Raw genomic sequence first — 19,237 nt, forward strand, 5'->3', positions numbered from 1 at the left:
TTTCCGATTATTCTATTATGTATAACCAAAATTAGATTTTTCAAAACAGTCCCAATCATGTCGGTTTCTCTTCTGTATCGGTACAATTCGGTTAATTTTTTAAATGTCATATAAAATTCACCGGTAAAAGTAGAATGCAATAACATACCTACTTTTATAGGACTTAGCAAAACTCTCTAGACATTTTTATAGTTTAAAATGTGATGAATTAAGAAAATATGAAAGATGACCAAAGTATAGATCCATCAACTATTCTACAACAGCGTAAAAGAAACTAAGCAAATATAAAGAAAATATAAATACACGAGTTGAAAGATAATAACCAAGTTGGTATTCAAGAATAAAGTTTATAGAAGATTAAATATTTAAAAAGATAAATGTAAATCATACGAAAGGAAACATATTTAATATATTGTAGTATGCTACTCTTAATCACTACAATACTTTGTGTTTTGCTAGTGAATATGCTGGACATAATTTAGTTTCAATAAAGTAGCATAATAGGTTTGGAAATTAGGATTTTGAGTTTAATTTTTTGTTGGCTTGTAATCGTTTCATAATTCTAAGGCCCAAGAAAAAATTTTAATATTTTATTATTTTTAAACTTAATATATAAATATATTTTTCACATTGTAAATTTATTCGGTACAATTCGGTATTTTTCGATTTATTTTTATAAAATAAAAAACCTACCCTAATTATCGGTACGGTTATATATTTATATAAAAACTTACGATTTTATTAAAAGAAACCTAAAAATTGGTTCGGTACGGTACGATTAGGTCGATTTAGTCGATTTTTAAATATCCATTGACACCTCTACCCTGGACCCATAATGAGTTCTAAAGCCTCGGGAAACATGGTAAACGAGAAAAGATAGAGGGTCATGGTATTCGTACCTAACCGGATATCACGACACATATCTCGCTCGATGTCGGTTACAGATCAGTAATTAACGAGAAAAGAAGATTTTTACCTTATTTAGACTTATACTAGGGATGAAAGGGGAAGTTTTTTTTTTTTGGTAAGACATATTGTAACACGCAAATTAAAGCAATACAAATTCATTTTTTTTTGCGTTCTAGCTACTGTTTAATTGTTCTGTTCTTCATTCACAACTGGGCTCGAACCAAGGGTCCAATCGAGGGCAAAGTTACTGTTCAACCTAGGCTCGGGCTAGGCCATAACATTACAACTGGTTTGATCGTTTATTTTGTCTCTAACTTATTTAGTTAATATTTTTAACTATTTGTGTTGAATCAAACCACATATCCGGATAAACAAGGTTATTGCTAATATTAGTGTGTCGAGCTAGAACGTGAAACATATTTTTGTGGATCAACCTAGATAGCTCGATTGGGTGGGGACCTGCTGGGTCAAAATCGTAGAATTAATTATGACTGTGGAATTCTAATATGCGTAATTTCGCAGTGATAGGTACTTGTGTGCTGCTACGGAACGGAACAATAGTCGTGACACGATAAAATTTCAATCCAAAGGAGAAGGAACTAGACACTCTTCCTTCTTTTTCTCTCCTTTTATTATCCATCCATTTCCATTTACTTACAAAAGAAGCATAAAAAAAAACGTAATATCCATTCCCGTTGGCTATTGCCACGGCGCATTGATTCGCTACTCTCTCTCCGATACAGGCGCCGTACGATCTGGCCGGTGAGTGCTCATCGCTCTTTGATTTTTTTACTGTAACTTACTTTTTTGTTGCGGAGTTTTTGTTTTTCCATATTTGTTGTATTACTGAAAGTGTAATTTCTATATTTCAATTGTTTCGCATGTTAGGTGTTTGTTAAATGTTCGGATTCGATACTCTCCATTATGAAAAGCATCGATTTAGTAACTTACTTTTTAGTTGCGGAGTGTTATTTTTGTTCCTTGTACTAATAAATAAGTGATAATTTGATGCTGTTCTTAAATAGAAAGTATCGATGTTTTTTTGCTCTAGTAACTTGATGTAATGTAGTCATCTGTAGCAAACCTTTGATGATTTATGAAGTAGCAGCAGAATGATGAACTCAGGAATCAGGATCATGCTGCTTAGATATTAACGAAGTAGCAGTGAAGTTTAACTGCATTTCTATCTCTGTGTTTCTACTGTAGTGCGGTAACTTTATTGATAAGGTGAGCTCATATGTGGAATAGTAGAATTAAATTTAGCTGCTAATATATCTGTGTGTTTCTGCTAAATCCGGTAAATGATCTGTATAGCAGAATTAAAGTTATCTATGGTAAATGATCTGCCGTGAAACTTAACTGCTAATTTATCTGTGTGGTTTACTGTAATGCGGTAACTTTTCCAATAAGGTGAACTAATATGTGGTAATGATCTGTATGTAACAGAATTAAGTTCTAGATGCAACAGCGATATGAAATTTTCACCTGTAATGCTCCTGTAAGAGATATGTTTACAGAAAACAGAAATCTGTATAAACTTACCTGCGATTTAAGTCTGTCTTATAAATTGAACGCTGAGATTGCCACGTTTGCAATTCTGCAGTTTGAACTCAGAAGAAGCAAAAATTTCTTGTCAAAAGGGGAAAAAAAAACTTATTTTGCCAATTTGAATAAAGATAGGTGATAGAATCCGTGATCCCAGGTCTACTATTAGTTGACGTCCTGATTTGGTTATAGCCGTAACAACAACAACATACCCATACCCAGTATTATCCTACACCGTGGGGTCTGGGTTATAGCAGTAACATAATTGTAATTTACCTTCCACTTGCACTTATAGAAGCTTTACAAAGTTGCAAACCTTTTAACAATGTAAAATTATGATTTACTTGATGCGGGATATTAGTAAATATTTAGCTAATATTGCAGCAACAATTTAATTCCATGTGTCTCCAGCAGGATGCAGCTCCATCCAACTGCTGATACTACTGCTTTGGATTATTGGTTGAACTGGAGGTTCTTGCTTTGTGCAATATGGGTCTTGGCACCAACAGTTATATCATTGATCTTTATATGGAAGTATGAACTATCACTTAATGTCAATCCAGAATCTGATGGAAGGGAGGATTGCCAGAAAAGGTCTTGGCTTTTGTATTTTGACAAAGCTTGGAGACCATGCGTGAGAACAATAAACCCAATTTGTCTGGCGACTTTCCGAGTATTTGCACTTGTTTTACTCACAGCAGTGATTGTAGCTGATTTTGTTGTTCATGGAAGTGACATGTTTTACTATTATACTCAGTAAGTAATCCTGCTCGTAATGCTTAGTATGTAGCACCATATAGGTTCAATGTTCAGGACCGTGTGAGAGTTTTTCTTTTTCCCCCCTGATAAGTAAGGTTGAGAGTGGTTGTTTTTGTTGGAGTGTATCCTATTACAACTTGCAAGTTTTGTATCTTATATGTACATAAATATATATAAGTTCCTCTCTTTACACTACTCAACACTATGTGCTTTAATATGGAGTTCCTCTCTTTACACTACTCATGATGTATTGGTTTCTGCAGATGGACATTTGCTTTGACTACCATCTATTTCTGGGTATGTATCTCAGTTCCAGTTTACTTCCTTGAATTTATATCATTTACTAACTCTATTAGGGTATGTACATACTAGATGTTTTTGACCTGTCAAATATATATGTGTGTGATTGCATGCTACATAAATATCCTTACTTTCGCTTGCATTATGCTGCTAGTGAAATATCTTTTCCCTAACATCATGCTTTTGTAACTGTCTGTAGTTTGGATCAGTACTTTCCATCTATGGCTGTTACCGGTATAACAAAGCAAACAATGGTGTTAGCAAAATGCAGATGGATGTGGAGCAAGGGTTACTTGAGTCCCTTATAAGCACAGACTATATGAATGGCGTCAAGATAGTGAACAGCATAGATTACAAGGGAATACTTGCTGTTCCTGAAATTGCTGGACAATGTGGCTATCTCTTCCAGATTCTTTTCCAGGTATGACATTCTTCTTAGAGGACCCAGACAAGGTTTCTAATAGGTAGAAAGTAGAAACTGCTGCTTCATTTACTATAAATGCTTCTTTTGACGCAACACAGTTTTATTCTGCCTGTTTATGTATGTTTTTTTGTAATTTTGAGAACATCCTCCCAGTTTCGTATGCTTGTGAAATATAATCCCACAACTTGAAGTCATTAACATATCTAGCTGTCCAAATGAGAATCTCTGCACTTACTGTTACAAAGTACTTTTTGATTAGCAGTTATGTTCCTGGAAGTCTCTCGTAGTTGGCGGCTTTATTTGCAATTTGTTGGAGATAATTGTATAATTCGAATCATTTCTATGCCCGTCTTTTCTCTACAGATGGCTGCTGGAGCGGTGATGCTCACTGACTCTGTTTACTGGTTTGTGATCTTCCCATTTCTTACGCTCAAAAACTACGAGTTTAACTTTGTAAGTATCTGGTATTTCAAAGGATCTCTCTGGTTCCATTCTTTGTTTCTGTCGGTTGCTTAATAGTTAATACCAACTGCTAAACTAACACTTGATTTGAGATTTTTGAGATGTTTGCCTTTATTTCAAACATATAACCATGAGTTTGCTGTAACAGCCTCCTGTATGTCAACTTTGTTCCGTTTGGGAACCACCTTTTTCTCTCTAATATGGGCGCTTATGCCAGAGCTACCAACTATTAAGTTCTTTGCTTTCTGGTCTCATATGTCTTAGATTTTTGTTTTGATGGCCGAGGCTTTATGATGCAGTCCTTTCTAAATTTCCAAGAGAAAAGATGAAGCAAGTCAACATGCAGAACTGCTCCTTTCTCTCTGTTCCTCTTCTTTGGATCTCTGAAACACATTTCCTCCTCTAGTATAATTGGAGGAATTAAAGATTAGGCCGTTATATCTCCAAGCCTCATTGAGTTATATGCGATGTAGCTCCTTCTTCTCCGTTTCTGATGTTGTTATTTCCTCAGGCCTTTTATGTGAAAAATGTGCTGAAGCTATATAGTTAATTTTCTTGCATATTATATCAATTGTAGTAGTTTCACCATATTAGTAGTTGTTGAAAAATTAGTTTGATATGAAACCCATCATCTCTTGGTTTAAATTTGAGCAGTGTAATCAATTTAAATTCCCTGAACATCATAAGTTGGGTGAACAGATTCAGAAAATTATTGTGAAATATTTGGTATCTTCCCAAATATGAAGTGAGTCATATGAATCAAGACATGGGTAGGACGGTCTAATTCTATAGTCGCTTGGGATCTTTTGCCCCTTTGTTAAGCTAAATAATATTTCTCTCTTCTTTTTTTCTTTTCAGTTTACTGTTGTTACACATTCGCTAAATGCTGTCATGCTCCTTGGTGATGCATCTCTGAATTCCTTGGTAAATGCTCTTATTTTGCTTGTTTTCCAGTTCTTGTGAAAATATCATTTAGGACATTTTTTCATTAACTCTCTAAGTTGTTCTTCCAGAGGTTCCCTTGGTTCCGGATTTTTTACTTTGTCGTATGGACTGGTGTTTATGTCATTTTCCAGTGGATAGTTCATGCCTGTAAATCATTTTGGTATGTTTCATCTCAGTTTGTTTATGATTGAATGAATACATCTCATTCTTCTAACTGGTTTTCTCCTTCTATTTTTGTTTCTTTCAGGTGGCCCTACCCCTTTCTTGACTTATCTTCAATATATGCTCCTGTGTGGTATGTGTTCTCTTAGGATATATATTCTTTACTAGTCTTAGAGTATGCGCTTTGCGCGTGTAATCATATTAATGAATACAAAGCTTCAAAGAATTAGATTAATATTATCCATCTGCTTTAATTTAGTTTAACTGGATACAGAATTTAAGAAAGTAGAAAAGAAAGACTTTTGAAACTTGTGATCCTGCACATACCATACTATTTGACTGGCTATAACTATGTGTCATTAAAGATAAAATAAAATATTTATGTTTAATTATTTTCAAATTTAAAAGTACTATTAAATTTTTAAACAAACTAAAAAAGAAATAGTATTATTCTTTTTGGAATGAATAGAGTATCAAATAATATATTTGATCTCAAAAAAGAAAGAAATTTTGCACCACAAAAGTTCTTAGATGCTAAGAGTTTAGTTAATTGAAAAATACTTTTACTCATGTGATGAATTTAAAAAAGAACTAAATTTAATTTTTTTGCCAATCAGTTAATGTAAAAGATTTAGTTATTTCTTTTCTACATTAAAGGTAACTTAATTTAAACAATTGATTATTTTTTCCTCAAAGTTAAATGTAATAACTTATTTTTCATTATTCAGATTTTAAATATCAGCTCATCACAAATTTTTATAATTTCAACTGCAATTATAATTTTTTCTACTAAGCATTCTACTCTCAAAGAATAAAAGTTTGATCTGACATTTGAATCTTTATTTTTATTGACTCTTGCCAACAACTTTTTTTTTTCTCTTTTATATTCTTAAATGGTTTTATTCGTTCTAATTATTCAATGTAGTTTTAAAATAATGCCTTACACAAAACAATGAATAAAAGCTTCCTTTAAATGGGAAAATAATTTGTTCGACATGATTGTGTTAAGTATTCAATTTATAATTAAAGAGAACAATGGACTGTGAAATAGACTTTGTTCCAAAATGAATTGTTATCGTATGTTCCTTCTCGTATTATCTTACTCCATAATATGTTTGTGTGCTTTTATTCCTTCTCGTAGTTCCTAACTAATTTCATATATTTGTTGATTTCCTGCTAATTCAACTAATTTCTATCTTTTAATAAATGAAATAAGTTAATTCTAAAGCTATAATACTAAAAAAATTAACGTGGAAGGGTTCAAATAAAGAAAGGATATATGTAAGTTGAAATGTTTAACAAATTTTAAGGTCCTAAATTTTAGAACTTTCTGCATAATTCAAATAAAGAAAATTGTATTGATTAAAATTTTAGCTGCTTTTAAACACCTAAATTTTAGGAAAAATTATCAAATTACAATTTTGTCTAATGTGAAATTTATTTTTAAAGGGTAAAAAAGGCGAACGACATTTCACGTGCTTTTAATATAGTATAGATAGATATAGATATAGATCATGGTGACCGTATATGATAAATTACCAATCCTTCTTGCAAATAAAATTGTAACAGTTGGTTTCTTTGTAATAGCCACATTCAAGGCTTCTCATTTCTGAACCTTGTGTTAAACACTTCTCATTTTTTCTTGGAAAACTCAAGTGCTAAAACTTTCTTCTGTCTTTCCATGCTGTTAGTTAATGTTTCCTGAATGAATTCTGTCCTTTTTGTGTCTTTTTCTTGCTGGTATGTATCTTTGAATACGGGCAAAATAATTTCTTGCCAAACTAATTTGTTTCTGTATTGATTCTGGGGCAGGTATTTGTTGGTGGCTTTACTGCATATTCCGTGCTATGGAATTTTTGCATTACTTGTTAGACTTAAACAGTATGTGCTATGGAGATGGTTCCCCCAATCATAGAAGTGTCTGAGAAATGATCATCCCGAGTTGGTCACTTCCAAAGTTAAGGCGTCTCGTGTTCCTTAAATGGTGAAGATGGTGTTATTTGAGAGTGCAGGATAAGTTTTCTGGGGCAGATTTCCTGCAGCGTGTCAGCCAAGTGGGTATTGATTCAGTTAAGAATTAAATCAGTAGCTATTGTTGGAAGTACGTTGACAGCCTTCTTTTATCTGCAATTTGACCACCCTCTAATTCCTTGAATGATCGGCTATTATACTTTCTGGACGCTAAGTTCGTCTGATTCAAAATTGTGTATACCTTTCACAGGCAAAAGCTACTTAGTTTTTCTAAGAATTTTGATTGGATTTGTACACAAAGGATGCGGTTTCATTTTTTGCTCTTTAAATAGATGCCTATATTACCTGCTGCCTGAAAGAATTACCATAAATCACTGTCCATTTTTCCTCGAGTTTTTTGAAGGTCTCCCAAGCTTATTCAGCTAGGACTTGGACATAGAAACTTGGCTCTTGTCTCATTTGACCCGAAACGAAATTATGAGCTATAGCTGCATATTAGTTATTCTAGCCCGAGCCAATACGAACCACCTACTGCTAGTTACTACGATTAGTTTCCTCGAGTTTTCGTTGCAACTGGTTACAACAAAATCATATTTTCCATGATGTGTTCTGTATTCCGATAATTTAGTCTATTTTTCTCTAGGTTCATTTGGTGACTTAATTTTCGTTTTCTTAAAATATGTCTGTGAAAACCAACTCTGATGAATTGATAGTTGAGGGGATGATATAACTTCCTCTTCACTGCCATAAATTAGCAAGAAAACCACTCGAGGCTTTGGCGTCCCTTCACACAAGGCCTGGATGTGATTTAGGCGACGACTGTTTGAAGCGATCAGCATTCAGCGGCATGCAAATTTGAGTAATTGACGCTCTGAAAGCGTCAGCACCTTTTTGACAAAGAGATGGGGAAAATGACTTGACACTCAAAGACTGAAGTTGAATCAAGTGCGAGGAATCCTTAAGAGTTGCATTGTCTACAGCTTAGAAGCCCTGATAGTTTCTGCAAGTTTTTAATTTTCTTTGCACTATTTGACGTTCATCATTTCTGCAAGTTAGATGTCCATTGGGATTCAGAGGTCACCACAACTGTATGCCAGCCAGTTTTACCTCTCTTTCCTTCTCTACCACAACATGCTTTTTTCATGATGATGAATTACTATGTTTTCCTACCATATTTGCTGGACCAGCAGAATAGATCAGTTAGTGGCGATTGGCTTTGCTTCGAACACAAAATGCTACAATTACTTTGGAGTTTGGCCTACAAATAAGCTAAAGGAATTTCCTACCCACCCCAACAGTGTTCTTCTCCTCAGGAGCATCCGAAAGGCCACAAGTAAAATTTAGAGAAATTTATGGAGTCAAATAATCATTTTCCCAATCAATGATTCAAAAATTTGAAACAAAAAATCAAATTTCAAGAAGAAAATAACTGCATGAGATGGTCATTTGCATTGGGATCGCAATAAATGTAACTCCAACTGATTAATAGAATAATTTAACAATCAAAGTAGTATATGTTTTCGATTATTTTTATTGCCCTTTGAGCAAAGAGTAGTTGAATTTTCATGCATAGGGTCCTAGACTCATAGTTTATACCTACCCTGTGTAAAAAGTCATACATTGTTTGTGCACAAAAGTGAAATTCTTTCGGTAAATCTTCTTATCCCAGTAAATAAAGACTGGGATCACACTGGTTATGTTGTCGTTTCATTGTAATGTCACCATGTTCCTATGATTTTTACATCGATCAACAGATTAGATCAAATAATTTTGATCAGCTTCCCTTAAATTAGCATACACGATGCGCTAATATCTTCGCAAGAAAAGGAAAATGTTATAGATCACTTAATTGTGGTCACCTCTGCTTAAATCACGATGCTATCCATTCGCCAACAAATAAGCTAAAGGATTTTCCTGTGCATCTCAATGGCGTTCTCCTCAAGTGCCCTCTCCCTCTATTTTTTTTTCTTGGACAAGTCCTCATTCGTTGACAGTCCCTCAACTGTTTAAGTATATGCAGGTCAAAATTTAGAGACCTCCAAATTATAGAATATCCTAATGTAACAGCTCCAGGTAGGAACAAGTAGTTTCATGTCACCCCCAACTAGCTTGGGATTGAAAAATAGTAGTTGTTGTAACTGCTGGCAACTTCCCAGCAGTTAACCATCAACACAGAACATCCACAAGGGCACAATAACGAATTAGGCGTCAAACGAAAATGTTCATATGCACGACACTCATTCAAGTAACTTTCTTCTTTGAAGCAAAAATATCATTCACATAACCACTTTGCTACGAAAACAGAAATCGCTTTATTTATGGAGTAAGTTCACGAGATCCATTCACTGAACAACCAACTGACTATTTGACCATCTAAGCGGAAGAAGATTTAGCAAGTGCTCCAGCCTCGGTTAGCAGAGGGACAAGTTTCCCTTCCCTGTGCAATGCAGTTGTCGCTGCAAATGAAAAAAAATAAGAAAATCAACTGCTGCATGAGTTCAGAAAGATCGATTTCAAAGTGCCTTTAGGATTATTTTCTCATAATTATGACTAGAATTTTCAACCATAGGAAAAGCAAAAAGGAAAAGGCGAAGATCATACCGTCGCAGCCACCAATGTGCTTCCCGCCAATGAAAACGTTTGGCACAGTGCGCTGACCAGTCCACTCAGCCAGTGCTGCCTGGATCTCACTTCCATCCTCTACATAATCAAATAGAATCATTAGGTTCAACAGACAAGAAATAACAGTAAGAAAATTGCACCAGTTTACTCACTTAGCTATCTGTCCTGAGAATAAATTCACAGTACACTGAAGAATATTGTTGGTTCGAAACTATGGACAAGGAATACATGCCAGAAACTTTATCCGTCAGATGAATAACAACTAAAGAGGCCATTTTAGACGGAGCAAATTGCTTAAACAACATTATTAAATAACTAGATTTTCCAAATTGCCTTGCATTGCTAGCAAGATGTATGATAAATCAATGATACATCTACACAATTATAACAATATGCACCAAATTTCGCTCCACACAACAATGAGAGGCTACATTTTTTCACATAGTTAACACAAAATCCAATTGACCAGTAGCTTATCTGGTGGTGATGTTAGGATTCGAGTTTTAGCCGACCACTACAGTCCTTCAAAAACAAAAGTACATTATCGACATAGACAAAAGCTTTGTGAGAATTGCATAGTACTAGAAATGAAAAAAGAGGACTGATATGTGTTGCTACAAGTAGTTTAAGTTTACTGAGCAAGCTAGCCAAACTTTTGTGCTAAGCGAGCTATATGACTAGTAAGGTAACCTGTGTCAAATCATGTGTTAGTGTAGCTACTTGCCTATATTGTCTTACAAACAGCTTGCTATACTCTTATTTTATTTTATTTTATTTTATTTTATTTTATTTTTGTAATGGTGGTTTCAGCCGTTCTCTAGCCATTCGGAAACCTCTCTGCCCTTCCGGGGCAGGGGAGTAAGGCTGTGTACATCTTACCCACCCCAGACCCCACTTGTGGGAAACTACTGGGTTTGTTGTTGTTATTGTTGTAATGGTGGTACTCAAACCAGCTTGCGCACCTCGACTATTCCATACTTGCCAACTCCCACCGGCACAAAATGTCATGTTACTCTATCCACAAGGCATATGTAGATGAGAAGAAATCACCTCGTCAACTTGCTATACTCTATTAGAGTCTCTTAGGTCTATCATAAGCAACAGAGGGAAAGTAGGTTTCTCTCTTGCGAATTGTTATCCCTCCAAACTATACCAAGTTCGAATTATAAAAAACAAACTTCGACTGTTAGAATGATGGCTATAAGATTTATTATCTAGCACAAAAAAAACCAATGCTAAATTTGCTTTCATAAAAAAAAAAATACAAAACGATTGACAATAGAAATTGCAAATCAGAAGCAGAGGCCTTACTTTCAGTATCTAACTCAACGGCCTTGAACGAAGCACCGAGCTTACTCAACAAATCCTTGACGCTAACGCAGAACGGACAGTATGTCTTGCTGCGAATTCAATTTACAACCATTTCAGATCAAACAAACATTTCAGATTTTTACAAAATACACAATTAAACAGATATAGAAATGTGACCTGAAGACCACGACTGGATTAGCAGAAACAATTTCCTTAGCCTTGGCAAGCGCCATTTTCAATCAATTTGCTTTTCAAGAAACCCTAGATTATACTGAAGAATTCCTACTTTTGGATAAAGAATGCTTTCCTGAAGCTCAATTTATAGAATTTGACACGACAGGTTATGGCCTTGCCGCAAAAGAAAGAAATAAAAAGACAAATTTGTCCCAAAATACTCTGGGCCCACAAGATTTATTAGACCGTGGCCGGCCAATTAACGACTCCAGAATATTTTAGTAGAAATGACATTAGGTAGCCAATTTTAAGGTCAAAATAGCACGGTATAGCCAGTTTTCGGACTGGTCAATCAAAAATAGTCATCGTTTATGAGGTCAATGAAAAATAGCCACTATTCTGCTGCAACAGAGACCGGTCCCGTATAATATACGGGAGTTCGGTACATCTGTGTACGAACTCCAGCATATTATGCTGGACCGGTATACTTCGCTGACTCCTATATAATATACGGGAGACTGGAGCACCGGTGCTCCAAACTCCAGTATATTATACTGGACATTTATAGTTGCTGGAACTCCCGTATAATATGTTGGAACTCCAATATATTATACGGTCGTATTTTTCGAGTTTTGAATAGTGTTTTCGCTCAGATTTATCTTTACATGAAAAATGGCTAAATTTCGATTACTTTTGAAACTGTGGCTATTTTTGAATGACCAGTTGTAAATCTGGCTATTTTTAAATTTTTCCCGTATGTATAATGTTTAAAATATATTTATGTTGTACAATATATTTAAATATTAGCCAATTCGCTTAAATTTCAGGTCATGCATCCTGCAAGGTTCAAACTTTAAGAAATCGTGTCATAAGTTCGAAAATTGTGTCCAGATATTTGAATCTTATGTCCTGAATTTCGAATTGACAGCTCAAAAATTTAGGATACATAATTTCAGAATACTTAATCCTAAAATTTGGACAATTTTGACTAATTTTTAAATATATTTTAAATAATAGATTTGAAAATGATTACTAGTGCACTTCGCCCGCTATTATTGTAGGTTCAAATTCTTGAGAGGATTAATGGCTGGACCGACATTAGGTTCGTCAGCTCGTTCGCACGCACAAACGTAAAAATTTATCAACTAATACACGATATTCAATTGTCGTCACTACTTACGTAAATGACTATGCTTTTATATTAATTGTTTACAACAGATGAATAACCAGTTTGTTCAAAAATTTTAAGTCTGAAAATGGTGGTCATATTCGGTTGATATAGTATATTGTGTAAATTAACAAGATACGAAAGTGGTTGTATTTTAATTGTCTTTTGGTAATGTAGAAGTCACAGACCACCTCTACATCTGGTAAGAAATTCCTGCATTGACCTTGGACTTTTTTTTTTGTTTTGACCTTGGACTTCATTAGTTTATTTAAACTCAACCATTTAAATTTTACGTGTTTGAAATTTTATGTATTTCATTTAGAAGGCTACTTTTTTAATCTGTTTGAGGCATTAAAACAACAATAACAACAACAACAAAAAAAAACTCAATAATTTCACACAAGTGGCATCTGAAAATGGTAAGATGTACAGAATCTTACTCCTATTTCTGGAAGGGCAAAGAGACTGTTTCCGATAGACCTTCGGCTGAAGAACGAATAAAAAGGTAATGGCAACAAGTAGAAATAACAACAAGATAAAAATAAGATCGAAGTCAAGAAAGCAATTAAACTCTAGGCAGTAATATCAATCTATGAATAAAAGGATATCAAGTTATTTGTGGCATTAATATGTTTATATTAAAAAAATTATACTAGTTGAGGCATTAATACATGTGTTCCTTAAGGTCCTATAAGATTCCATTGTTTTTTTTGGTGGAGGGTGACTTAAGTAAAAAGGACAAGTAAAAGCTTAACGTGCAACGGAGAAGTAACAGAAACAAAAACCCAATTGCGAAAGTGTAGCACTATCCACTGAGCTACATATGCCCAGAGTCGAGAGGTCGACACATGAAGAAATCACATACTTCTATTTAAAAGAGTCATTCCTTCATGTGGAGACTTGACTTGTTTCGGAAATAGTAGAAAAGACCATTAGTTAAAACACCGGCACAATGATATAAAATTGACAAATGGACGAGAAATGGCATTTTTATTTGAGGATTTTAAGAGTCACCAGCATGAATCACTCAAAGAGATGTTATTTCCTATCGGAGCGATTACAGAAACTAGTATAAAAGAATCTCCATTGGCGGCGTATAGATTTATGTTCACTGTGAAGGGTATGAGTAGGAAGCAAAAAATATGTGATGATTTGCTGCTCATGATCTGTTTCAGCTCATACAATTGCGGAGGCACCAAGCTTCTCTTGAAGTTTCAGTGCTACAGCATCAATAAATTCTTCAGTATTCAAGTAGTGTTCCCTTGATACCCTGCAGAGGGTTGACAGTCCTACCTGATCCCCTGAGATCGGGAAGATGAGGAGGAGGGGGAGGAGGAGGAACAGGAATAGAATATAAAGAGGGAGGAGAAAGAAAAGCAGGTGCAAACTGAATCAGGTTTTAGTTCAACAAAATAAATCATTAAAAATTGAGTGGTAAGAAGGTAAGAACATTCTTCGTTGTATTGTTCAAAGTGACCTAAGCTATGGAATTTATTGTTCACATTATATGTCCTTTTTCCAGAATAATCTCATTTCCATAAAATATATGTACCATATATCAAAAAAAGGACCTCCCCCTCCTTTTTGTGAGGTGAGGAGTTGCCTTCAATTAGAGGAGATACTAGAAATTCTAAGTGTGGAGTAGGGAAATAGAACAGGAGTATACAGGCTGTAGATTTGATACTGAAAAGAGTAAACCACCACTTACTTGGGTCCATGAACCAATATAGCTAAATCCTTAGTCATCTTCCCGGACTCTATTGTCCCAACGCAAGCAGCTTCCAGGGCGTGAACAAATTCAGTCAACTTTTGGTTCCCATCAAGCTGAGCCCTGTGGATGGATCAGTGCGTATCTTTTAGGCTTTGAGAGACAGATTCATTGACATCAGGATATCATAAACATTTACAAGGATAATATAATTGAGTGGTGCATCTAAAGCTGAGAATATCTCAATTGGACCAACTAAGATCTTCCTACTTTAACTGCCATCTGATACATAAGAAATTAAAAGGTGAACACTTCCTGAATCCCGGCGAGATATATATATATATATATATATATATATATATGTTTTTTCCCTAATAGAAGGGTCCTTTAGTTTTTCTTCCAGATCAGATAATGATCACTTCCCTGAAAGAAAAATAGAATGGAAAAGAAATATAACCAGTATCTAGCTTTTCGGGGTGCCCCAAACCATAACGAAATAGGCTTTTTCATTTCACAACTTCCCTTAAACACATTAGCTTCTCTGGAATATTTCTTAGTTCTTGCTCTATAGAGAGTTCTTTCATCTATAGAAGGGCAAAAACGAAAAAGAAGCAGGAAAAACTTTTAATATTCTTTGAATGTGTGAAGTGAACATGACCTACAATATGGGACAGAAGAGTGACACAATTTCTATAGATTTCATTTTTACAATTATGCTACTCCTCCCTTTTTCTGTTTTCCATCCTAATTATAGGGCCAACATGAGATCAAATCAAGCAGGCAATAAGTTCATAATTCCACCTACTCTTGGTAATAGTCTTAGAGAATTGAAACAGAACTCACCTATGTCCAAGTCCCCTTGTCCATGCAAAAATAGAAGCAACACTGTTTGTACTTGTTTCTTGACCCTTTTGATGCAGCCGAAAATGTCTGGTTACTGTGCCATGGGCTGCTTCAGCTTCTAATGTCTTACCATCAGAAGATAACTGCAAAAGTAGATACCTGATGTTATAAAGCAGAGCAATGAGTGTGACATGCTACAATACAATGAAAGCTCGATAGGAAGATACTGACCAATACAGAGGTCATGAGGCCCAGAGAACCAAATCCTACATAATCAAAAACAGACTCAGTTAGACTGGAAATAGTTGATGTAGCAACTGTGTTGCTGTACCAAATTAAAATCTTCAACTAAGACATGAATTTCAAAAGAATAGAACGAAGTCACAAAGTACAGTCATGCGAATCACCTTGAGCGAGCAGATCACTCTGGACATCTCCATCATAGTTCTTGCATGCCCAAACATATCCACCCTCGCTTTTTAATGCATAAGCTACCATGTCGTCTATCAATCTATGCTCATACCTACATGCCAGTGACAGCTTTCAACCAGTATTGCAACAATTCCAGAAATAAACTACAAAAAAGCCCTTATTAATCTCATAGAGAACCAACCATATCGAGTGTTCCTCAAACTGTTGCTTCCACTTCTCTTCATATACCTCTTCAAAAATGTCCTTAAACCTGACACAATTATGTTTGACATTTGATAATTTGTCTAAACTCTTTAAAAAAATAAAATTTGGAGATCCCAAGTAGCAATCCTGTTAAAATTAGAAAAGAGGGAATTTTTGGAAGGACTTGAAGGGAAAATACGAGACAAGCATAAATTGAAGGATACCTTCCATCGTATTTCTTTAAAATTGTATTTTTTGTACTCAAGTATAGAGGCCATTTCTTCGAAAACGCCATTGACATTGATGATTCAGCAAACGCTCGAATTGACTAGCAAATTTCACCGAAGCAAAAAGAATAAGGATACAAGAGAATGAGGAAAAGGGCATGAAAGTGAATCAGCAAAACCATTTATTAAAGCATAGCGAAAAAAGAAAACCTGGTCAACATTGTACATGGCAAGTGCAACACCTGGACCTTTAAAATCATAAACATCCAGTTCCGTAGGGGCTTCCCCATTTTCTGGCTCTGAAAAAAAAAATTAAAACAAAAATAGAGCATATCTATTAGCATGCATATGTTTGTATCTGCATGTTTTGCCTCATAAAATTAATGGACAGAAATCAATTAGCTCACCAAAAACCATTTTAAGCTTTCCTGGCCCATTAATAATTGCATCTGTGGCACGATACTGGTCACCAAAAGCATGCCTACCAATACAAATGGGTTTCTTCCAACCTGCAGATCTCACAGGTTAAGCACTGACGAGACTGATGACATTAGACTTATACCAAGAAGTGGTTCAAGAAATGTTACCAGGAACAATTCTGGGGACGTTCTTGCATAATATAGGCTCCCGGAAAACAGTACCTGAAGGCAGAATCTATCACTTTCTAGCAATTATGGGAAATGAATTCAGAAAGTATCACATCCATTCTTTAACTATCCATTTAATTATCTATTAATTGAACTTTTTCTTTTTGACAAGCCGAAAGCTCAAATAGGAACCAGGTATTTCTGAAATAACATATAAGAAAACAGGGTATAATCTGTTCACTTAACTCATTGCACAAGCCCGAAATATTGTAGAGCTCATGTCCCAACAACTCTAGTACAAAGCCTGCTATAGTTACTTATTTCCTTTACATGCAATGATTCGTTCAGTGTCAATTATATATAATGCCACTCACTCCATGTAAAATAATAGCATATGGTATCTTATTAATTCAATCAATAGCCACTTGTATCTACCATCTTTGGTATTTCATGAGATTAACATAATGTCATCTATAGATGAGGAAAGTTTCCCTGCTACATCAATAAAAACCCCATTAAGAGCCAAAACTATCATATTATGATGGATGCACATCATACATAAGAATAGCATGGCCTTAAAATTGCAATAAATACAAATTGAATTGCATGCAAACCATTTAAAATGTTTCTGATTGTGCCATTGGGACTTCTCCACATAGACTTCAGCCCAAATTCCTTGACTCTGGTCTCATCTGAAACATCAAAAGTAGGTAAATGAGAAAGTGTTGCAATGCAGTTTGCCACCTTCCCACATAATTTCATGCACTCTCAGAAATTCAAACTCTCTAACCTAAAATATGAGAGAGCCATATGTGAAATTAGATAACTACCACTTAAATGAGACACTTGGAATAAAGCATGAATTATTTTATTAAAATACTTCACAGAATGGAAATTTCGTCTCCTTTAAACTTCCTCTATGCCTTTAAACTTCCTCAGATGCTTTTCTAAACCAAAAAAAAAAAAAATGAAAATGATAACTGACCAGGTGTTATAGTAGCGCATTTCACAGCAACATTATACCTGCACAATAAAAGACTATAAACCCAATTCTGTATTGGAACTAGAATCTACTTGAGAAATTAACTCCAATTTCCCTACAACAATCTTTGGTGTGAAATACAGAAGCATTTGCCCAAAAAAAAAACAGTAGCTAACTTCTCAAACTAGTACATTAATCTACTTCAGTTCAGTGATGGTTTTATAAATTATAAGCTGTCATCAATTGTAACGGAAAAAAAACAATAACATTAGATTCCCTAAAGCAACTAATTCCTCAATACAAAACAAGGGAATGAAGGTATAAATGAAGGTAGAACAACAATTAATTTAACTCACTTAAGTGTAGCCTCGGCACTTTCAACAGTAACTTGATCGTCAGTGGCATCACGGTTCAATATCCCCAAATCGTAATACTTCGTATCCAACTCTAGATAAGGATATATTAGCTGCCACCAAAGTAAACACGTCGGATGAAAAAATATATATACATACGATAAACCTTAGAAGCAGAATAAGAAAGAGACAGAAAAATTGGCCCAAAAAAAAAAAAAATTGAAAGATATATTCAAAAAGCTAACAATAAATATACCTTGTCTTTGATCATTGTCCATATAACCCTCGTCATTTCATCGCCTACAAAAAAATAAAACAATAAACAAAGTAGTAATAGAGTTGATATGAATAATTAAACTCGGTGCATTTACTGTGTCAAGAGCAGTAAATTTACCGTCCATTTCAACAATAGGATTTTCAACGCGGATTTTAGACGAAGCTGTAGTGGAAGCGAAGCATCGAATTGAAGCATTGGGGATTCGGTGGGGAAGATAAACACGGCTCTTGAACAGCTGCCGATTGGAAATGGTTGGAAAAGAAAGGTTTTTGGAAACTGCGGATGATGTTGAAGCCGATGAAGATGAGATAAAAGAAGCAACACCAGCCATGGCGGAAGACCGGAGTCTGAGTCGAGCGGTGAGCATAACACTTATTGTTGGCTTTAATCAGTTTGCCAGTTTTTGCTGCTCTGAGCAACTCTCTATTGTCTTTGTCCGCCGTGCACACAAGATTCGGCCTCCACTCGAACCACGGATTTAGGGGGGCGCAAGGTCCCGAAACCTTAACATAGTACAAAAGTATAGTTTAGCGGTCAAGGGTTCAAAATATACATAAGGTAATATACATAACGTCGCGAGTTCAATTCAAAAGTGTAATTTACCTATCAAGTGTTCAAAATATACGTAAGGTCACGAGTTCAATTCCTACTAGCTCCTTTTCCTTTTTTCAGTGCTTTGTACTCCTTTGGAGTTTTCTATCATAATAATCGGGAAGGCATCTTCTTTTGTGATATTTTTTTTTTAAACCCTTAGGGGTCGTTTGGTACGAGGTATAATTTGATATAGTATTGGTATAAAATTTCAAAACTTAATACTTTATTTGGTTAGCAGAACTGGTATAAGTTACTTCGCGATTAAAATTAGTATCGGAGTAACTTATATCTTGTGGAGG

General features: G+C 35.0%; 3 protein-coding genes across 4 annotated transcripts; 1 reads left to right on the top strand and 2 right to left on the bottom strand.

Annotated features, from left to right (window-relative positions):
• The first annotated feature begins 1,423 nt into the window (after nucleotides 1–1,423).
• LOC107822845 (uncharacterized) lies at nucleotides 1,424–7,835 on the top strand. Of its 2 annotated transcripts, none has more exons than XM_016649416.2 (9): nucleotides 1,424–1,671; nucleotides 2,866–3,210; nucleotides 3,477–3,510; nucleotides 3,713–3,934; nucleotides 4,301–4,390; nucleotides 5,258–5,323; nucleotides 5,413–5,504; nucleotides 5,592–5,639; nucleotides 7,319–7,835. In XM_016649416.2, the coding sequence occupies exons 2-9, from the start codon at nucleotides 2,870–2,872 to the stop codon at nucleotides 7,419–7,421; spliced, it is 996 nt and encodes a 331-aa protein (XP_016504902.1). In that variant the 5' UTR covers nucleotides 1,424–1,671; nucleotides 2,866–2,869; the 3' UTR covers nucleotides 7,422–7,835. The 2 variants fall into 2 exon arrangements, with proteins under 2 accessions (XP_016504902.1, XP_016504901.1); XM_016649415.2 differs by having other exon boundaries at nucleotides 1,444–1,671; nucleotides 2,869–3,210.
• A 1,882-nt stretch (nucleotides 7,836–9,717) lies between these two features.
• Nucleotides 9,718–11,747, bottom strand: LOC107822846 (glutaredoxin). Its single transcript, XM_016649417.2, has 4 exons — nucleotides 11,588–11,747; nucleotides 11,411–11,499; nucleotides 10,079–10,177; nucleotides 9,718–9,933 (listed from the first exon to the last, which is right to left on the bottom strand). Exons 1-4 carry the CDS (start codon nucleotides 11,641–11,643, stop codon nucleotides 9,851–9,853), a joined length of 327 nt encoding a protein of 108 aa, XP_016504903.1. The 5' UTR covers nucleotides 11,644–11,747; the 3' UTR covers nucleotides 9,718–9,850.
• A 1,976-nt stretch (nucleotides 11,748–13,723) lies between these two features.
• On the bottom strand, nucleotides 13,724–18,928 carry LOC107816938 (isocitrate dehydrogenase [NADP]-like). Its single transcript, XM_075250535.1, has 15 exons — nucleotides 18,462–18,928; nucleotides 18,324–18,367; nucleotides 18,071–18,180; nucleotides 17,718–17,755; nucleotides 17,347–17,424; nucleotides 16,733–16,786; nucleotides 16,553–16,654; nucleotides 16,356–16,444; nucleotides 16,143–16,246; nucleotides 15,917–15,985; nucleotides 15,711–15,826; nucleotides 15,535–15,569; nucleotides 15,304–15,446; nucleotides 14,461–14,583; nucleotides 13,724–14,022 (listed from the first exon to the last, which is right to left on the bottom strand). The coding sequence occupies exons 1-15, from the start codon at nucleotides 18,709–18,711 to the stop codon at nucleotides 13,929–13,931; spliced, it is 1,449 nt and encodes a 482-aa protein (XP_075106636.1). The 5' UTR covers nucleotides 18,712–18,928; the 3' UTR covers nucleotides 13,724–13,928.
• Between the last annotated feature and the right edge of the window lie 309 nt (nucleotides 18,929–19,237).

This window comes from Nicotiana tabacum, chromosome 3, assembly GCF_000715075.1.
Source record: "Nicotiana tabacum cultivar K326 chromosome 3, ASM71507v2, whole genome shotgun sequence".
NCBI classification, from domain to species: Eukaryota; Viridiplantae; Streptophyta; class Magnoliopsida; order Solanales; family Solanaceae; genus Nicotiana; species Nicotiana tabacum.

Coding starts and splice junctions, on each gene's coding strand:
- LOC107822845 (XM_016649416.2), top strand. CDS start 2,870: ATGCAGCTCCATCCAACTGCTGATACTACTGCTTTGGATTATTGGTTG. Junction 3,935..4,300: donor TCTTCCAGATTCTTTTCCAG/GTATGACATTCT, acceptor TTTTCTCTACAG/ATGGCTGCTGGAGCGGTGAT. Junction 4,391..5,257: donor AAAACTACGAGTTTAACTTT/GTAAGTATCTGG, acceptor TTTTCTTTTCAG/TTTACTGTTGTTACACATTC.
- LOC107822846 (XM_016649417.2), bottom strand. CDS start 11,643: ATGGCGCTTGCCAAGGCTAAGGAAATTGTTTCTGCTAATCCAGTCGTG. Junction 11,500..11,587: donor AATCCAGTCGTGGTCTTCAG/GTCACATTTCTA, acceptor TTGAATTCGCAG/CAAGACATACTGTCCGTTCT. Junction 10,178..11,410: donor CGTTGAGTTAGATACTGAAA/GTAAGGCCTCTG, acceptor TTGATTATGTAG/AGGATGGAAGTGAGATCCAG.
- LOC107816938 (XM_075250535.1), bottom strand. CDS start 18,711: ATGCTCACCGCTCGACTCAGACTCCGGTCTTCCGCCATGGCTGGTGTT. Junction 18,368..18,461: donor TCCTATTGTTGAAATGGACG/GTAAATTTACTG, acceptor ATTTTTTTGTAG/GCGATGAAATGACGAGGGTT. Junction 15,827..15,916: donor TTTGAGGAACACTCGATATG/GTTGGTTCTCTA, acceptor ACTGGCATGTAG/GTATGAGCATAGATTGATAG.